Source organism: Salvelinus namaycush, chromosome 15 (assembly GCF_016432855.1).
Source record: "Salvelinus namaycush isolate Seneca chromosome 15, SaNama_1.0, whole genome shotgun sequence".
In the NCBI taxonomy this organism is placed as follows: domain Eukaryota; kingdom Metazoa; phylum Chordata; class Actinopteri; order Salmoniformes; family Salmonidae; genus Salvelinus; species Salvelinus namaycush.
Window position 1 is genome coordinate 6,768,379 of NC_052321.1, and position 18,933 is coordinate 6,787,311.

The 18,933-nt window shown below is 47.9% G+C and overlaps 1 protein-coding gene across 1 annotated transcript in view; it reads right to left on the minus strand.

Moving 5' to 3' along the window:
* Nucleotides 1–3,633: 3,633 nt before the first annotated feature.
* Nucleotides 3,634–18,933, minus strand: part of LOC120059745 (sodium/calcium exchanger 3-like) — a 54,934-nt gene continuing 39,634 nt past the window's right edge. The window contains exons 6-8 of the mRNA XM_039008800.1: nt 11,927–12,012; nt 10,466–10,652; nt 3,634–4,139 (exon numbers count right to left, since the gene is read on the minus strand). Coding sequence (XP_038864728.1) covers nt 3,763–4,139; nt 10,466–10,652; nt 11,927–12,012 — 650 coding nt within the window. The 3' untranslated portion in view covers nt 3,634–3,762. The remainder of the gene's footprint in view (nt 4,140–10,465; nt 10,653–11,926; nt 12,013–18,933) is intronic.

Below are 18,933 nucleotides of genomic sequence, written 5' to 3' on the forward strand. Positions count from 1 at the left end.
CCTAAACCTGTGTTAACCTCAAACCCCTATTTTTGCCGTTTATTACAAAACCATATTCTTTCCTCCATTCATTTTCCCAATAGGCCCGAACGAACCAGAGGTAACTCATTTCCGTTTTTTTTAGGACTACAAGCTGGCGATCTCTAGTAGTTGCAGTCCGTAACAAACGAAAAACGTTTTTGCAACGAAAACGAGAGTCTCTATTGGACAAATTCAGGTAGGTCCCTCCCAGTTTCTTTGGTTTGTAGTGAATACACCTCTGGTATTGTAGTTGTACCTCTCTGCTCTTTTGGTTCTCTACACAGATTTAAAATGACCAACAATGACTGACTTATATAATAGACTACAGTATATATGGTGTATTTATAGATCTATAGATATATAAAGAAAACAACATCTGATTGTTGAGAGCTTGAAATCAGTATACATGAGTTTTTAATGTCATAAAACCAAATCACCAGCTGTGTTACAGTACAACCCACTACACACATCTCCAGTGCCCCATACAGCTCTCTCTCTCCCTCTGCTCTCTCTCTCTCTGCTCTCTCTCTGTCTGCTCTCTCTCTGTCTGCTCTCTCTCTGTCTCTCTCTGCTCTCTATCTCTGCTCTCTCTGTCTGCTCTCTCTCCCTCTGCTCTCTCTCTCTCTGCTCTCTCTCTGTCTGCTCTCTCTCTGTCTCTCTCTGCTCTCTATCTCTGCTCTCTCTGTCTGCTCTCTCTCTGTCTGCTCTCTCTCTGTCTCTCTCTGCTCTCTCTGTCTGCTCTCTCTCTGTCTCTCTCTGCTCTCTATCTCTGCTCTCTCTGTCTGCTCTCTCTCTGTCTGCTCTCTCTCTGTCTCTCTCTGCTCTCTATCTCTGCTCTCTCTGTCTGCTCTCTCTCTCTCTCCCTCTGCTCTCTCTCTCTCTGCTCTCTCTCTGTCTGCTCTCTCTGTCTCAGCTATCTCTCTCTGCTCTCTATCTCTGCTCTCCCCCTCTGCTCTCTCTCTCTGCTCTCTCTCTGTCTGCTCTCTCTCTGTCTCAGCTATCTCTCTCTGCTCTCTCTCTGCGCTCTATCTCTGCTCTCTCTGTCTGCTCTCTCTCTCTCTCTCTCTCTCTCTGCTTTCTCTCTGTCTGCTCTCGCTCTCTGCTCTCTCTCTCTGCTTTCTCTCTGTCTGCTCTCGCTCTCTGCTCTCTCTCTCTGCTCTCTCTCTCTCTCTCTGCTTTCTCTCTGTCTGCTCTCGCTCTCTGTCTCTCTCTCTGCTCTCTCTCTGTCTGCTCTCTCTCTGTCTGCTCTCTCTCTGTCTGCTCTCTCTCTCTGCTCTCTCTCTGTCTCAGCTATCTCTCTGTCTCAGCTATCTCGCTCTCTCTTTCTCTCTGTCTCAGCTATCTCTCTCTGCTCTCTCTCTCCCTCTGCTCTCTCTCTGCTCTCTCTCTGTCTCAGCTATCTCTCTGTCTCAGCTATCTCTCTCTGCTCTCTCTCTCTCTCTCTCTCTTTCTCTCTGTCTCAGCTATCTCTCTCTGCTCTCTCTCTGCTCTCTCTGTCTCTCTCTCTCTCTCTGCTTTCTCTCTGTCTCTCTCTCTGCTCTCTCTCAGCTCTCTCTCTGTCTGCTCTCTCTCTCCCTGTCTCAGCTATCTCTCTCTGCTCTCTCTCTGTCTCAGCTCTCTCACTCTCTGCTCTCTCTCTCAGCTCTCTCTCTCAGCTCTATCTCTCTCTCTCTCTCTTAGCTCTTTCTCTCTCTCTGAGCCAGTGGGATGTAACCTACTGTAGATTGTGAGTTACCAGGCACACTAAACATAACAGCCTTCAATACATGATTACACCCAAACACATTCCTGTACCGGCTTCCTGTACCGGCTTCCTGTACCGGCTTCCTGTACCGGCTTCCTGTACCGGCTCTATTTAACGCATATATCCCTTTGAATATGTGACAAACGATAACGTATATTTACTCTGATTAAGTATCGCATGAATGGAATGAAAAGCTTGTCAATGAGACACGAGTCAGGCCATCTCATCTCAACCCTCTCAGACCATGCAGGTAGTGAGCTTTCAGAGAATGACAGGTGTTCCTAGTCTTACAGTTCAATATTGGCATTTTTTTTTTACAGAAGAAGTCTCAATAAATAGATGTATATTAGCAAAGTGCATCATGGCAGACCAGTAGAAAAATACCTGTAAATTATCAATCTGTTACAGTTCTCTGCAGAAACACAATTTTTTGGGGGGGGATTTTTGAAAACTTTGTAAGAGCAAGATATTATTCATATTAATAACAAATAAAATAACAATAAAATAACAATGCCATTTCTTAAATGTTTTAGGGAGATATAATAGATCTTTTAGAAAACATGAAGAAGACATTGGGGCACATCTAAAATAGCACCCTATTCCCTATATAGTGCAGAACCGTATCGGCCCTGGTCAAAAGTAGTGCACTATATAGTGAATAGGGTGCCATTTGCGACACAGGCATCATTCCCCCCCCCCCATACCAAGCCACAGTAGTTGGAGCTGAATGTGACCACATTGAAATAAATAGTCAAAATATACAGAATATATGGAAATATGCTATATATAGACAGATGTACTGAAGTAATGTTCAGGGCACTTTGATAATGTCATCCTTCTATGTCTTCCTCACCTCCTCCTCCTCCTCCTCTTCCTCTATCTCCTCCTCTTCCTCCTCCTCCTCCTCCACCTCCTCCTCTTCCTCCTCCTCCTCCTCTTCCACCTCCTCCACCTCCTCCTCCTCCTCCTCCTCTTCCACCTCCACCTCCTCCACCTCCTCCTTCTCCTCCTCCACCTCCACCTCCTCCTCCTCCTCCACCTCCTCCTCCTCCTGTCTTTAGTTTGATAGTTGATCTTGTTCTCTGTTGTTCCTCTGCTGCTGCGTTCGTTCCTTTTAATAAGAAACTAAGCAAATAAAATACTAATAAATACTATGAGTCCATTCAATTGTCACTCATCATCAACAATATATTTTCCATTAGTTATATACCATGTTTTGTTCTCCATAATGTAAGATCTGAAAATAGTATCTTTGATTTCCTCTTTTTATTTGTAAAAAACAAACAAAAGTGTTTTGGTTTTATCCCCCAAAATACTTACTTTAGAAAAAGTTGTTCTCATCAAGGTGTTGAGAAAAATATAGACTTCTTCTGATAGCTCAGATCTCACCGGCTTATTGTCTCTTCTAGTGGAATACAGACCAGACCAGATGAGACCAGACCAGATGAGACCAGATGAGACCAGACCAGACCAGATGAGACCAGACACCCTCTGGTGTTCTTACTCCGGTATGGAGGTACCCCAACCCCAGCTGTAAGCTCTCCCATGTGGACCGGCTCTCCCTGCCTTAACAGACATCTCCTTCAGAGGAGATGGACTGATTATGTCTGGGGGTCCTTAGAGTGGGGTTGAGGGAGGGTGGAGCGGCAGAGGAGAGGGGGCCACCACCAACTCCCCTTTACCTCATATTGTTCTCCTCCTCTCATCCCTTCATACCAACAAAATATATTTCCATCATTACATCATTCCACACTGAGAATCCTATTTTTACTCTCCATTAAGTTATACTTTGAACCTCCTGTAAGGATGCTCTAGAAGTGTCCCAGAACTATTCTAGAAGTGTCCCAGAAGTATTCTAGAAGTGTCTCAGAAGTATTCTAGAAGTGTCCCAGAAGTATTCTAGAATTGTCCCAGAAGTATTCTAGAATTGTCTCAGAAGTGTTCTAGAAGTGTTCCAGAGGTGTTCTAGAAGTGTTACAGAAGTGTTCCGGGAGGTTCTAGAAGCCCTCTATATGACAGTAGGCCTCCATGCTGGAGAAGAGGATGTAGAGGAACCAGAGACTGAAGAAGAAGGCTGAGGTGGCCAGTCTGTGTCCGCGCGGCCCGCCCAGCTCCCCCCCGATGTGGGCCCGGCGGCGGTATAGCAGCACGGAGACCCCAAGGAAGGCGAAGATGGTGTAGAGGGTGACGGAGAAGGCCAGGGAGCCGGCCTCCACCACAAACTGCTTGCCCTGCATGTGCCAGTAGATGGCGGCTATCGACCACGCCACCCCGATGCCCAGGAACACGTTGATCGCGTTGCTGCCCGTCACGTTACCGATGGAGGCATCTGCATATGTGTCCTGCACCGCCGCTACCTTACTGGCAAATGTGTCTGGAGAGAGAGAGAGAGGGAAAGAGGGAGCGAGAGACAGAGGGAGGGAAAGAGGGAGGGAGGGAAAGAGGGAGATAGAGAGAGAGACATAAAGAAAGAGAGTAAAAGGGAGAGAGAGAGGGAGAGAGAGAGAGAGAGGGAGAGAGAGAGAGAGGGAGAGAGAGAGAGAGAGAGAGACATAAAGAGAGAGAGTAAAAGGGAGAGAGAGGGAAAGAGAGAGAGGGAGGGAAAGAGGGAGAGAGAGACATAAAGAAAGAGAGTAAAATGGAGAGAGAGAGGGAGAGAGAGAGAGAGGGAGAGAGAGAGAGAGAGAGAGAGAGAGAGAGAGAGAGAGAGAAAGGTGCAAATCAAATCAAATTGTATTGGTCACATACACATGGTTAGCAGATGTTATTGTGAGTGTAGTGAAATGCTTGTGTTTCTAGATCCGACAGTGTAGCGGTATCTAACAGGTAATATCTAACAAATTCCACAACAAAACCTAATACACACAATCTGGTAAAGGAATGGGATGAGAATATATAAATATAAAATATATGGATGAGCAGTGACAGCGCAGCTAAGATGCAATAGATAGTAAAGAATAGAGTGAAGGATACAGTATACAGTATATACATATGAGATGAGTAATGCGAGATGTGTAAACATTCTTAAAGTGGCATTATTGAAGTGACAAGTGTTCCATTTATTAAAGTGGCCAACGATATCAAGTCTGTAGGTAGGCAGCTGCCTCTCTGTGCTAGTGATGGCTGTTTAACATTTTGCGGATCATTTGGACGCTAGCATCCCATCTCGACAACTTCCGGTGAAATTGCAGAGCGCGAAATTCAAATGACAGAAATAGTTATATTTAACATTCATGAAAATATAAGTGTCTTACATCGTTTAAAAGCTTAACTTCTTGTTAATACAGCCGCTGTGTCAGATTTCAAAAAGACTTTACGGCAAAAGCACACCATGCGATTATCTGAGGACAGCGCCCAGCACACAAAAGCATTAAAAACATTTTACAACCAGGCAGGTGCCGCCACGAAAGTCAGAAATAACGATATAATAAATGCCTTACCTTTGAAGATCTTCCTCTGTTGGCACTCCAAAAGGTCCCAGCTACATCACAAATGGTCGTTTTGTTCGATAAAGTCCTTCTTTATATCCATAAAAACTCAGTTTAGCGCGCTTCAGTCAATAATCCACTCCGTTTCCCTCCTTCAAAATGCATACAAAATGAATCCCAAACGTTACCAATAAACTTCTCCAAACAAGTCAAACAACATTTATAATCAAACCTCAGGTACCCTAATACGTAAAATAATAACGGAGAATCATTATTGTCATTACCGGAGATAAACAACAAAGTACGCGCTTTCACCAGAACGCGTAACAAACACTACAGCCAAAATGGAAGCCACTTAGAAAAACAAAAAATTCTAGCTAATTTTTCCAAAAACAGGCCTGAAACTCTTTCTAAAGACTTATGACATCTAGGAACTGCAATCTGGGATGTTTTCCCTTCATATTAAAAATGACAGCGATAGGAATCAATGGTGGGCTGAATGTTTTTTTTCTTCTTCTGGATGGTTTGTCCTCGGGTTTTCGCCTGCCATATCAATTCTGTTATACTCACAGACATTATTTAAACAGTTTAGAAACTTTAGAGTGTTTTCTATCCAAATCTTTATCCAAATCCAGATCATTATATGCATATCCTAGCTTCTGGGCCAGAGTAACAGGCAGTTTACTTTGGGCACGCTTGTCATCCAGATGTCAAAATACTGCCCCCTAGCCCAAAGAGGCTAACAATCTGATGGTCTTGAGATAGAAGCTGTTTCTCAATTTCTCTGTCCCAGCTCTGATGCACCTGTACTGACCTCGCCTTCTGGATGGAAGTGGGGTGAACAGGTAGTGGCTCGGGTGGTTGTTGTCCTTGATGATCTTTTTTGTCTTCCTGTGACATCAGGTGTTGTAGGTGTCCTGGAGGGCAGGTAGTTTGCCGGTAGTTACCTGTGGTTGCGGGCGGTGCAGTTGCCCTACCAGGCGGTGATACAGCCCGACAGGATGCTCTCAATTGTGCACCTGTAAACGTTAGTGAGGGTTTTTGGTGACAAGCCACATTTTTTCAGCCTCCTGAGGTTGAAGAGGCGCTGTTGCGTGGACCATTTCAGTTTATCGGTGATATGTACACAGAGGAACTTTCCACCTTCTCCACTCCTGTCCCTTCGATGTGGATAGGGAGGTGGTCCCTTTGCTGTTTCCTGAAGTCCACGATCATCTCCTTTGTTTTGTTGACATTGAGTGAGAGGTTGTTTTCCTGACACCACACTCCGAGTGCTCTCACCTCCTCCCTGTAGGCTGTCTCGTCGTTGTTGGTAATCAAGCCTACCACTGTTGTGTCCTCTGCAAACTTGATGATTGAGTTGGAGGCGTGCATGGCCACGCAGTCATGGGTGAACAGGGAGTACAGGAGAGGGCTCAGAACGCACCCTTGTGGGGCCCCGGTGTTGAGGATCAGCGGAGTGGAGATATTTCCTACCTTCACCACCTGGGGTCGGCCTGTCAGGAAGTCCATGACCCAGTTGCACAGGGCGGGGTCGAGACCCAGGGTCTCAAGCTTAATGATGAGTTTGGAGGGTACTATGGTGTTAAATAATGAGCTGTAGTCAATGAACAGCATTCTTACATGGGTATTCCTCTTGTCCAGATGGGATAGGGCAGTACGCAGTGTGCAGTGTGATGGCGATTGCATCGTCTGTGGACCTATTGGGGCGGTAAGCAAATTGAGGTGGGTCTAGGGTAACAGGTAGGGTGGAGGTGATATGATCCTTGACTATTCTCTCAAAGCACTTCATGATGACAGGAGTTCTACGGGGCGATAGTCATTTAGTTCAGTTACCTTAGCTTTCTTGGGTACAGGATCAATGGTGGCCATCTTGAAGCATGTGGAGACAGCAGACTGGGATAGGGAGACATTGAATATGTCCGTAAACACACCAGCCAGCTGGTCTGCGCATGCTCCGAGGACGCGGCTAGGGATGCCGTCTGGGCCGGCAGCCTTGCGAGGGTTAACACATTTAAATGTTTTACTCACGTCGGCCACAGAGAAGGAGAGCCCACAGGCTATACAGGGCCGTGTCAGTGGCACTGTATTGTCCTCAAAGTGCACAAGGAGTTGTTTAATTTGTCTGGGAGCAAGATGTCGATTTCTGCGACGGGGCTGGTTTTCTTTTTGTAATCAGTGATTGTCTGTAGACCCTGCCACATACGTCTCGTGTTTGAGCCGTAGAATTGCGACTCCACTTTGTCTCTATACTGACGCTTAGCTTGTTTGATTGCCTTACGGAGGGAAGAACTACACTGTTTGTATTCGGTCATGTTTCCAGTTGCCTTACCATGATTAAATGCGGTGGTACGTGCTTTCAGTTTTGCGCGAATGCTGCCATCAATCCACGGTTTCTGGTTAGGGAAGGTTTTAATTGTCACAGTGGGTTCAACATCTTCTATATACTTCCTTATAAACTCGCTCACCGAGTCAGCGTATATGTCAATGTCATTGTTTGAGGCTACCCGGAACATATCCCAGTCCACGTGATCAAAGCAATCTTGAAGCGTGGAATCCGATTGGTCAGACCAGCGTTGGATAGACCTAAGCACAGGCGCTTCCTGTTTTAGTTTCTGCCTATAGGAGGGTAGCAAGAAGATGGAGTCATGATCAGATTTGCCAAAAGGAGGGCGGGGGAAGGCCTTGTATGCATCGCGGAAGTTAGAGTTAGCTGTGGTCGAGTGTGTTACTCGCTGGTGTACTGCAATCGATATGCTGATAGAATTTAGGTAGCCTTATTCTCAGATTAGCTTTGTTAATAATACAATAAATGTAGCCTCAGGATATATGGTTTCCATTTTGCATAAAGCCCAGTGAAGTTCCTTGATGGCTGGCTTGGTATCCGCTTGCGGCTGTGACGATAACCAAGGAGAGTTATTTTGGGAGATAATACCGCATTTGATTGTGAGGCATTCTTGGTCAGGTGAACAAAAGGACTTGTTCTTGTATGTTGTTACATTTACACCATGAGTTGTTAATCATGAAACATATAACCCCACCCTTCTTCTTTACCAGAGAGATGTTTGTTCCTGTCGGCGCGACGGACCCCGACAGCATGTCCCCAGCTAGCCATGTCTCTGTGAAACAGAGTATGTTACAATCCAGGATATCTCTTCGGAAAGCAACTTGCCCTGAATTCGTTGACTTTGTTAACTAGGGACTGGAGAGTAACGAGTAATACACTCGGAAGCGGTGGGTGGTGTGTGCGCATCTGAAGCCTCACTAGAAGACCGCTCCGGCACCTCCTCCGTTGTTTTGGGTCGGCCTCTGGAATCAGTTCGAATGCCCTGGGAGGTGCAGACAAAGGATCCGCTTTGGGAAAGTCGTATTCCTGGTCGTCGTGCTGGTTGTGCTGGTAAGTTGACGTCTCTCTGATATCCAATAGTTCTTCCCGGCTGTACGTAATAACACTTAAGGTTTTCTGGGCTAACAATGTAAGAAATAACATTTTTAAAAAACAAAATACTGCACAGTTTGAAGCGAAGCTGCCATCTCTATTGGCGCGATCTTGCATTATTCTAAAATGATCTTGTGATTTATATTTTACGACTGAATCATTAAAAATAATTTCAAAGGTAGCAGTGAAAAGAAATACGCTTTAATTGTTGTATGACTTTACACCCACACCTTCTTCCCCCACCCCCCCCCCACATTCCTTACACCCACGCCCCCCACACCCCCTACGCCCACACCCCCTACCCCCACAACCCCTATGCCCACACCCCTTACGACCACAGTGTCCAACAAGCTTTCTCTGCCCTTAACCTTGTTCTGAACACCTCCAAAACAAAGGTCATGTGGTTTGGTAAGAAGAATGTCTCTCTCCCCACAGGTGTGATTACTACCTCAGAGGGTTTACAGCTTGAGGTAGTCACCTCATACAAGTACTTGGGAGTATGGCTAGACGGTACACTGTCCTTCTCTCAGCACAGATCAAATCTGCAGGCTAAAGTTAAATCTAGACTTGGTTTCCTCTATTGTAATCGCTTCTCTTTCACCCCAGCTGCCAAACTAACCCTGATTCAGATGACCAATCTACCCATGCTAAATTGCGGAGACATAATTTATAGATTGGCAAGTAAGGGTGCTCTCGAGCGGCTAGATGTTCTTTACCATTCGGACATCAGATTTGCCACCAATGCTCCTTATAGGACACATCATTGCACTCTATACTCCTCTGTAAACTGGTCATCTCTGTATACCCGTCGCAAGACCCACTGGTTGTTGCTTATTTATAAAACCCTCTTGGCCTCACTCCCCCCTGTCTGAGATATCTACTACAGCCCTCATCCTCCACATACAACACCCGTTCTGCCAGTCACATTCTGTTTAAGGTCCCCAAAGCTCTGGGTCGCTCCTCTTTTCAGTTCGCTGCAGCTAGCGACTGGAACGAGCTGCAACAAACACTCAAATTGGACAGTTTCATCTCAATCTCTTCATTGAAAGACTCAATCATGGACACTCTTACTGACAGTTGTGGCTGCTTTGTGTGATGTATTGTTGTCTCTACCTTCTTGCCCTTTGTGCTGTTGTCTGTGCCCAATAATGTTTGTACCATGTTTTGTGCTGCTACCATGTTGTGTTGCTACCATGTTGTGTTGCTGCCATGCTGTGTTGTCATGTGTTGCTGCCATGCTGTGTTGTCATGTGTTGCTGCCTTGCTGTGTTGTCATGTGTTGTTGCCATGCTATGTTGTTATCTTAGGTATCTCTTTATGTAGTGTTGTGTTGTCTCTCTTGTTGTGATGTGTGATTTGTCCTATTTATATTGTATTTATTTATTTTAATCCTAGGGCCCCGTCCCCGCAGGAGGCCTTTTGCGTTTTGGTATGCCGTCATTGTAAATAAGAATTAGTTCTTAACTGACTTCAAATCAAATGTATTTATATAGCCCTTCTTACATCAGGTGATATCTCAAAGTGCTGTACAGAAACCCAGCCTAAAACCCCAAACAGCAAGCAATGCAGGTGTAGAAGCACGGTGGCTAGGAAAAACTCCCTAGAAAGGCCAAAACCTAGGAAGAAACCTAGAGAGGAACCAGGCTATGAGGGGTGGCCAGTCCTCTTCTGGCTGTGCCGGGTGGAGATTATAACAGAACATGGCCAAGATGTTCAAATGTTCATAAATGACCAGCATGGTCAAGTAACTTGCCTGGTTAAATGAAGGTTACATAAAATAAAAAATAAAAAATACACCCACACACCCATACTGCTTTCCATTAGTGTACTCACCAGGGACAGACGTACCCAGCGCCACGAACACCACGGCAGTGACGGAGTCCTTCAACCCGGTGGTGCAGCCGAAGTGAGAGGCCAGATCTCCTATCACTGCGGTCAGCATGCCGATGATGATGATGGAGATGAAGAAGCAGGCCCAGCCGTTCAGGTAGTCCGTGGGAGGAACACAGGCAAACAGCACCTAATATGAATAATAATAATAATATTAATAATAATAATAATAATACCATTAATAATAATACTAATACTAATAATAATATGAGTAATAATAATATGAATAATAATAATAATATGACTAATATGAATAATATGAATAATAATAATAATACCATTAATAACAATACTAATACTAATAATAATATGAATAACAATTTGAATACTATGAATAGTATTATTAATGATAATATGAATATGAATAATGTATTTAATGCAGTGTCCTCCCGGGTGGCGCAGTGGTCTAGGGCACTGCATCGCAGTGCTAGCTGCGCCACCAGAGTCTCTGGGTTCGCGCCCAGGCTGGGCTGGGTTCGCGCCCAGGCTCTGTCGCAGCCGGCCGCAACCGGGAGGTCCGTGGGGCGACGCACAATTGGCATAGCGTCGTCCGGGTTAGGGAGGGTTTGGCTGGTAGGGATATCCTTGTCTCAGTATGTAAAATGTAATAAAATGTATGCACTCTACTGTAAGTCGCTCTGGCTAAGAGCGTCTGCTAAATGACTAAAATGTAATAATATGAATATGAATAACACTTTGAATACTATGAATAATAATAATAGTAATACTAATATGAATAACAATTTGAATACTATGAATAGTATTATTAATGATAATATGAATATGAATAATATGAATATGAATAATACTTTGAATACTATGAATAATAATAATAGTAATACGAATATGAATAACAATTTGAATAATATGAATAGTAATATTAATGATAATATGAATAATATGAAAATGAATAATACGAATACCAATTGGGATAATATGAATATTATTATTAATACTATGAATATTATATTATTATAGTAGTATTAATAATAATAATATTACTAATAATAATAGTAATAATAATAATATTAATAAACATGTGAATAATATGAATACGATTATTAATAATGATATTAATAATAATAATATTAATAATAATAGGACTAATAATAATTTAACACTTTACTATAGGTGTCCTTATGAATGCATTCATAAAGCCCTTATAACAGCTACATAACACATCGTAACATGTGTCAGTAACCACAGTTATTAATAGTTATGAGCAATGGCACTAAAGTGTTACTAATAACAATATATGCCATTAAGCAGACGCCTTTATCTAAAGAGACTTACAGTCATGTGCGCATTTTACATAAGGGTGGTCACGGGAATCGAACCCACGACCCTTGGCGTCACAAGAACCATGCGCTACCATCTGAACTACAGAGGACCAAGTCAACTGACCTTCCAGAAGACGGTGAGGAAGTGCATGACGTAGTCAAAACAAGACGGGAGACGCTCTTCACCGGAGTCTTCCTCATCCTCGTCTCCTGGGGACAAGGGAGGGAGGATGGGGGAGAGGAGAATGGAGGGAGGAGGGGGAGGGAGTAGTGGAAGAGAGGAGCAGATAGATGGAGGGAGGGAGTAGTGGAAGAGAGGAGCGGATAGATGGAGGGAGGAGTGGGGGAGAGGACGGAGTGATGGAGGGAGGGAGGAGCAGAGGAGAGGAGAGATGGAGGGAGGGAGGAGCAGAGGAGAGGAGAGATGAGGGAGGAGCAGAGGAGAGGAGAGATGGAGGGAGGGAGGAGCAGAGGAGAGGAGAGATGAGGGAGGGAGGAGGAGAGATGGAGGGAGGGAGGAGCAGAGGAGAGGAGGAATGAGGGAGGGAGGAGCAGAGGAGAGGAGAGATGGGGGAGGGAGGAGCAGAGGAGAGGAGAGATGAGGGAGGGAGGAGCAGAGAAGAGGAGAGATGGAGGGAGGAGGGATGAAGAGGAAGAGTAGAGGAAGAGTTGAAACAATAGTTGGTAGTGTGATAGAGTAGATGAATAGAGCAAGAAGGGACGACATCAAGGGGAAGGAAGACAATCATTTTAACTTACTATATGATACATTGAGTAATATTTCATAAGAGCACATGGTTGTATTTCATAGTGACATCCTGGTTCCCAGTGTGTTTAATCCACTCTAAGAAGACTCACATACCCTCACACTGAACTATTAGGATGGAAACAGCAAGAGGAATGATGACAACACACAGTACTACTGAACATCTCAATTAAGTGATCTTGTTATATGTAACAAAGCTAAAACCTTGTACAGTCCAACTCTATACATTCACAAGGTCATTAGGGGCCCTCAGTAGACCATTAGGGGCCCTCAGCAGGCCATTAGGGGCCCTCAGCAGAAGTAATTTCACTAACCTAATTGGAAATGGTTTTTACTCTGAAAATAACAGAACAGGCCACCAAGGGCCCTCAACAGCCCATTAGGGGCCCTCAGTAGGCCATTGGGGCCCTCGGTAGGCCATTAGGGGCCCTGGGTAGGCCATTAGGGGCCCTCGGTAGGTCATTAGGGGCCCTCGGTAGGCCATTAGGGGCCCTGGGTAGGCCATTAGGGGCCCTCAGTAGGTCATTAGGGGCCCTCGGTAGGTCATTAGGGGCCCTCGGTAGTTCATTAGGGGCCCTCGGTAGGTCATTAGGGAGCCTCGGTAGACCATTAGGGGCCCTCGGTAGGCCATTAGGGGCCCTAAACAGGCCATTAGGGGCCCACAACAGGCCATTAGGGGCACTCGGTAGGTCATTGGGGCCCTCGGTAGGTCATTAGGGGCCCTGGGTAGGTCATTAGGGGCCCTCAGTAGGTCATTAGGGGCCCTCAACAGCCCATTAGGGGCCCTCAGTAGGTCATTGGGGCCCTCGGTAGGCCATTAGGGGCCCTGGGTAGGTCATTAGGGGCCCTCAGTAGGTCATTAGGGGCCCTCGGTAGGTCATTAGGGGCCCTCGGTAGGTCATTAGGGGCCCTCGGTAGGTCATTAGGGGCCCTCAGTAGGCCATTAGGGGCCCTAAACAGGCCATTAGGGGCCCACAACAGGCCATTAAGGGCACTCGGTAGGTCATTGGGGCCCTCGGTAGGCCATTAGGGGCCCTCAGTAGGTCATTAGGGGCCCTCGGTAGGCCATTATGGGCCCTCGGTAGACCATTAGGGGCCCTCGGTAGGTCATTAGGGGCCCTCAGTAGGTCATTAGGGACCCTCAGTAGGCCATTAGGGAACCTCAGTAGACCATTAGGGGCCCTCAGTAGACCATTAGGGGCCCTCAGTAGACCATTAGGGGCCCTCAGTAGGCCATTAGGGGCCTTCAGAAGGCCATTAGGGGCCCTCAGTAGGCCATTAGGGGCCCTCAGTAGGTCATTGGGGCCCTCATGTGGCCATTAGGGGCTCTCAGTAGCCCAATAGGGGCCCTCAGTAGGCAAATTAGGGGCCCTCAACAGGCCATTAGGGGCCCTCAACAGGCCATTAGGGGCCCTCAACAGGCCATTAGCGGCCCTCAGTAGGCCATTAGGGGCCCTCAGTAGGCAAATTAGGGGCCCTCAACAGGCCATTAGGGGCCCTCAGTAGGCCATTAGGGGCCCTCAGTAGGCCATTAGGGGCCCTCAGTAGACCATTAGGGGCCCTCAGTAGACCATTAGGGGCCCTCAACAGGCCATTAGGGGCCCTCAGTAGACCATTAGGGGCCCTCAGTAGGCCATTAGGGGCCCTCTGTAGGCCATTAGGGGCCCTCGGTAGGCCATTAGGGGCCCTCGGTAGACCATTAGGGGCCCTCGGTAGACCATTAGGGGCCCTCGGTAGGCCATTAGGGGCCCTCGGTAGGCCATTAGGCTCCCTCAGTAGGCCATTAGGGGCCCTCGGTAGACCATTAGGGGCCCTCAGTAGGCCATTAGGGGTCCTCGGTAGACCATTAGGGGTCCTCGGTAGGCCATTAGGGAACCTCAGCAGAGGTTGTGAGGCCTGACAGGCAATTAGGGGACTTCCTTCTACAGCGGTAGGGACGTGTGTAGCCTGACAGGCACTGGCCCAGCTCCCCGCAGACAAACTGAGGCCTCCATGAGCAGGCAGGGTAGCTGGGCAGGGGGCTAGGCAGGAGATTAGACAGGCCTAGGTCTATGTAGGCAGGGTAGCTGGGCAGGGGGCTAGGCAGGAGATTAGACAGGCCTAGGTCTATGTAGGCAGGGTAGCTGGGCAGGTGGCAAGGCAGGAGATTAGACAGGCCTAGGTCTATGTAGGCAGGGTAGTTGGGCAGGGGGCTAGGCAGGAGATTAGACAGGCCTAGGTCTATGTAGGCAGAGTAGCTGGGCAGGGGGCAATGCAGGAGATTAGACAGGCCTAGGTCTATGTAGGCAGGGTAGCTGGGCAGGTGGCAAGGCAGGAGATTAGACAGGCCTAGGTCTATGTAGGCAGGGTAGCTGGGCAGGGGGCAAGGCAGGAGATTAGACAGGCCTAGGTCTATGTAGGCAGGGTAGTTGGGCAGGGGGCTAGGCAGGAGATTAGACAGGCCTAGGTCTATGTAGGCACGGTAGCTGGGCAGGTGGCAAGGCAGGAGATTAGACAGGCCTAGGTCTATGTAGGCAGGGTAGCTGGGCAGGTGGCAAGGCAGGAGATTAGACAGTCCTAGGTCTATGTAGGCAGGGTAGTTGGGCAGGGGGCTAGGCAGGAGATTAGACAGGCCTAGGTCTATGTAGGCAGGGTAGCTGGGCAGGGGGCCTTCCAGTTTACTGAGCAGAGTGAGGGCCTTCCAGTTTACTGAGCAGAGTGAGGGCCTTCCAGTTTACTGAGCAGAGTGAGGGCCTTCCAGTTTACTGAGCAGAGTGAGGGCCTTCCAGTTTACTGAGCAGAGTGAGGGCCTTCCAGTTTACTGAGCAGAGTGAGGGCCTTCCAGTTTACTGAGCAGAGTGAGGGCCTTCCAGTTTACTGAGCAGAGTGAGGGCCTTCCAGTTTACTGAGCAGAGTGAGGGCCGTCCAGTTTACTGAGCAGAGTGAGGGCCTTCCAGTTTACTGAGCAGAGTGAGGGCCTTCCAGTTTACTGAGCAGAGTGAGGCCTTCCAGTTTACTGAGCAGAGTGAGGACCTCCCAGTTTACTGAGCAGAGTGAGGGCCTTCCAGTTTACTGAGCAGAGTGAGGGCCTTCCAGTTTACTGAGCAGAGTGAGGGCCTTCCAGTTTACTGAGCAGAGTGAGGGCCTTCCAGTTTACTGAGCAGAGTGAGGACCTCCCAGTTTACTGAGCAGAGTGAGGGCCTTCCAGTTTACTGAGCAGAGTGAGGGCCTTCCATTTTACTGAGCAGAGTGAGGGCCTTCCAGTTTACTGAGCAGAGTGAGGGCCTTCCAGTTTACTGAGCAGAGTGAGGGCCTTCCAGTTTACTGAGCAGAGTGAGGGCCTTCCAGATGAATGAACAGAGTGAGGGCCTTCCAGTTTACTGAGCAGAGTGAGGGCCTTCCAGTTTACTGAGCAGAGTGAGGGCCTTCCAGTTTACTGAGCAGAGTGAGGGCCTTCCAGATGAATGAACAGAGTGAGGGCCTTCCAGTTTACTGAGCAGAGTGAGGGCCTTCCAGTTTACTGAGCAGAGTGAGGGCCTTCCAGTTTACTGAGCAGAGTGAGGGCCTTCCAGATGAATGAGCAGAGTGAGGGCCTTCCAGATGAATGAGCAGAGTGAGGGCCTTCCAGTTTACTGAGCAGAGTGAGGGCCTTCCAGATGAATGAACAGAGTGAGGGCCTTCCAGATGAATGAGCAGAGTGAGGGCCTTCCAGTTTACTGAGCAGAGTGAGGGCCTTCCAGTTTAATGAGCAGAGTGAGGGCCTTCCAGATGAATGAACAGAGTGAGGGCCTTCCAGATGAATGAGCAGAGTGAGGGCCTTCCAGTTTACTGAGCAGAGTGAGGGCCTTCCAGATGAATGAGCAGAGTGAGGGCCTTCCAGATGAATGAGCAGAGTGAGGGCCTTCCAGTTTACTGAGCAGAGTGAGGGCCTTCCAGATGAATGAGCAGAGTGAGGGCCTTCCAGTTTACTGAGCAGAGTGAGGGCCTTCCAGATGAATGAACAGAGTGAGGGCCTTCCAGTTTACTGAGCAGAGTGAGGGCCTTCCAGTTTACTGAGTAGAGTGAGGGCCTTCCAGATGAATGAACAGAGTGAGGGCCTTCCAATTTACTGAGCAGAGTGAGGGCCTTCCAGTTTACTGAGCAGAGTGAGGGCCTTCCAGTTTACTGAGCAGAGTGAGGGCCTTCCAGATGAATGAACAGAGTGAGGGCCTTCCAGTTTACTGAGCAGAGTGAGGGCCTTCCAGTTTACTGAGCAGAGTGAGGGCCTTCCAGTTTACTGAGCAGAGTGAGGGCCTTCCAGTTTACTGAGCAGAGTGAGGGCCTTCCAGTTTACTGAGCAGAGTGAGGGCCTTCCAGTTTACTGAGCAGAGTGAGGGCCTTCCAGGTGAATGAACAGAGTGAGGGCCTTCCAGTTTACTGAGCAGAGTGAGGGCCTTCCAGTTTACTGAGCAGAGTGAGGGCCTTCCAGATGAATGAACAGAGTGAGGGCCTTCCAGATTAATGAACAGAGTGAGGGCCTTCCAGATTAATGAACAGAGTGAGGGCCTTCCAGTTTACTGAGCAGAGTGAGGGCCTTCCAGATTAATGAACAGAGTGAGGGCCTTCCAGTTTACTGAGCAGAGTGAGGGCCTTCCAGTTTACTGAGCAGAGTGAGGGCCTCCCAGTTTACTGAGCAGAGTGAGGGTCTTCCAGTTTACTGAGCAGAGTGAGGGCCTTCCAGTTTACTGAGCAGAGTGAGGGCCTTCCAGTTTACTGAGCAGAGTGAGGCCTTCCAGTTTACTGAGCAGAGTGAGGGCCTTCCAGTTTACTGAGCAGAGTGAGGGTCTTCCAGTTTACTGAGCAGAGTGAGGGCCTTCCAGTTTACTGAGCAGAGTGAGGCCTTCCAGTTTACTGAGCAGAGTGAGGGCCTTCCAGTCTACTGAGTAGAGTGAGGGCCTTCCAGTCTACTGAGTAGAGTGAGGGCCTTCCAGTCTACTGAGCAGAGTGAGGCCTTCCAGTTTACTGAGCAGAGTGAGGGCCTTCCAGTTTAATGAACAGAATGAGGGCCTTCCAGATGAATGAACAGAGTGAGGGCCTTCCAGATGAATGAACAGAGTGAGGGCCTCCCAGTTTACTGAGCAGAGTGAGGGCCTTCCAGTTTACTGAGCAGAGTGAGGGCCTTCCAGGTGAATGAACAGAGTGAGGGCCTTCCAGTTTACTGAGCAGAGTGAGGGCCTTCCAGTTTACTGAGCAGAGTGAGGGCCTTCCAGATGAATGAACAGAGTGAGGGCCTTCCAGTTTAATGAGCAGAGTGAGGGCCTTCCAGATGAATGAACAGAGTGAGGGCCTTCCAGTTTACTGAGCAGAGTGAGGGCCTTCCAGTTTACTGAGCAGAGTGAGGGCCTTCCAGTTTACTGAGCAGAGTGAGGGCCCTCCAGTTTAATGAGCAGAGTGAGGGCCTTCCAGTTTAATGAGCAGAGTGAGGGCCTTCCAGTTTACTGAGCAGAGTGAGGGCCTTCCAGGTGAATGAACAGAGTGAGGGCCTTCCAGTTTACTGAGCAGAGTGAGGGCCTTCCAGTTTACTGAGCAGAGTGAGGGCCTTCCAGATGAATGAACAGAGTGAGGGCCTTCCAGTTTACTGAGCAGAGTGAGGCCTTCCAGTTTACTGAGCAGAGTGAGGGCCTTCCAGTTTACTGAGCAGAGTGAGGGCCTTCCAGATGAATGAACAGAGTGAGGGCCTTCCAGTTTACTGAGCAGAGTGAGGGCCTTCCAGTTTACTGAGCAGAGTGAGGGCCTTCCAGTTTACTGAGCAGAGTGAGGGCCCTCCAGTTTAATGAGCAGAGTGAGGGCCTTCCAGTTTAATGAGCAGAGTGAGGGCCTTCCAGTTTACTGAGCAGAGTGAGGGCCTTCCAGTTTACTGAGCAGAGTGAGGACCTCCCAGTTTACTGAGCAGAGTGAGGGCCTTCCAGATGAATGAACAGAGTGAGGGCCTTCCAGATTAATGAGCAGAGTGAGGGCCTTCCAGTTTACTGAGCAGAGTGAGGGCCTTCCAGTTTACTGAGCAGAGTGAGGACCTCCCAGTTTACTGAGCAGAGTGAGGGCATTCCAGTTTACTGAGCCGAGTGAGGGCCTTCCAGTTTACTGACCAGAGTGAGGGCCTTCCAGGAGTTTACTGAGCAGAGTGAGGGCCTTCCAGTTTACTGAGCAGAGTGAGGGCCTTCCAGTTTACTGAGCAGAGTGAGGGCCTTCCAGTTTACTGAACAGAGTGAGGGCCTTCCAGTTTACTGAGCAGAGTGAGGGCCTTCCAGTTTACTGAGCAGAGTGAGGGTCTTCCAGTTTACTGACCAGAGTGAGGGCCTTCCAGTTTACTGAGCAGAGTGAGGGTCTTCCAGTTTACTGACCAGAGT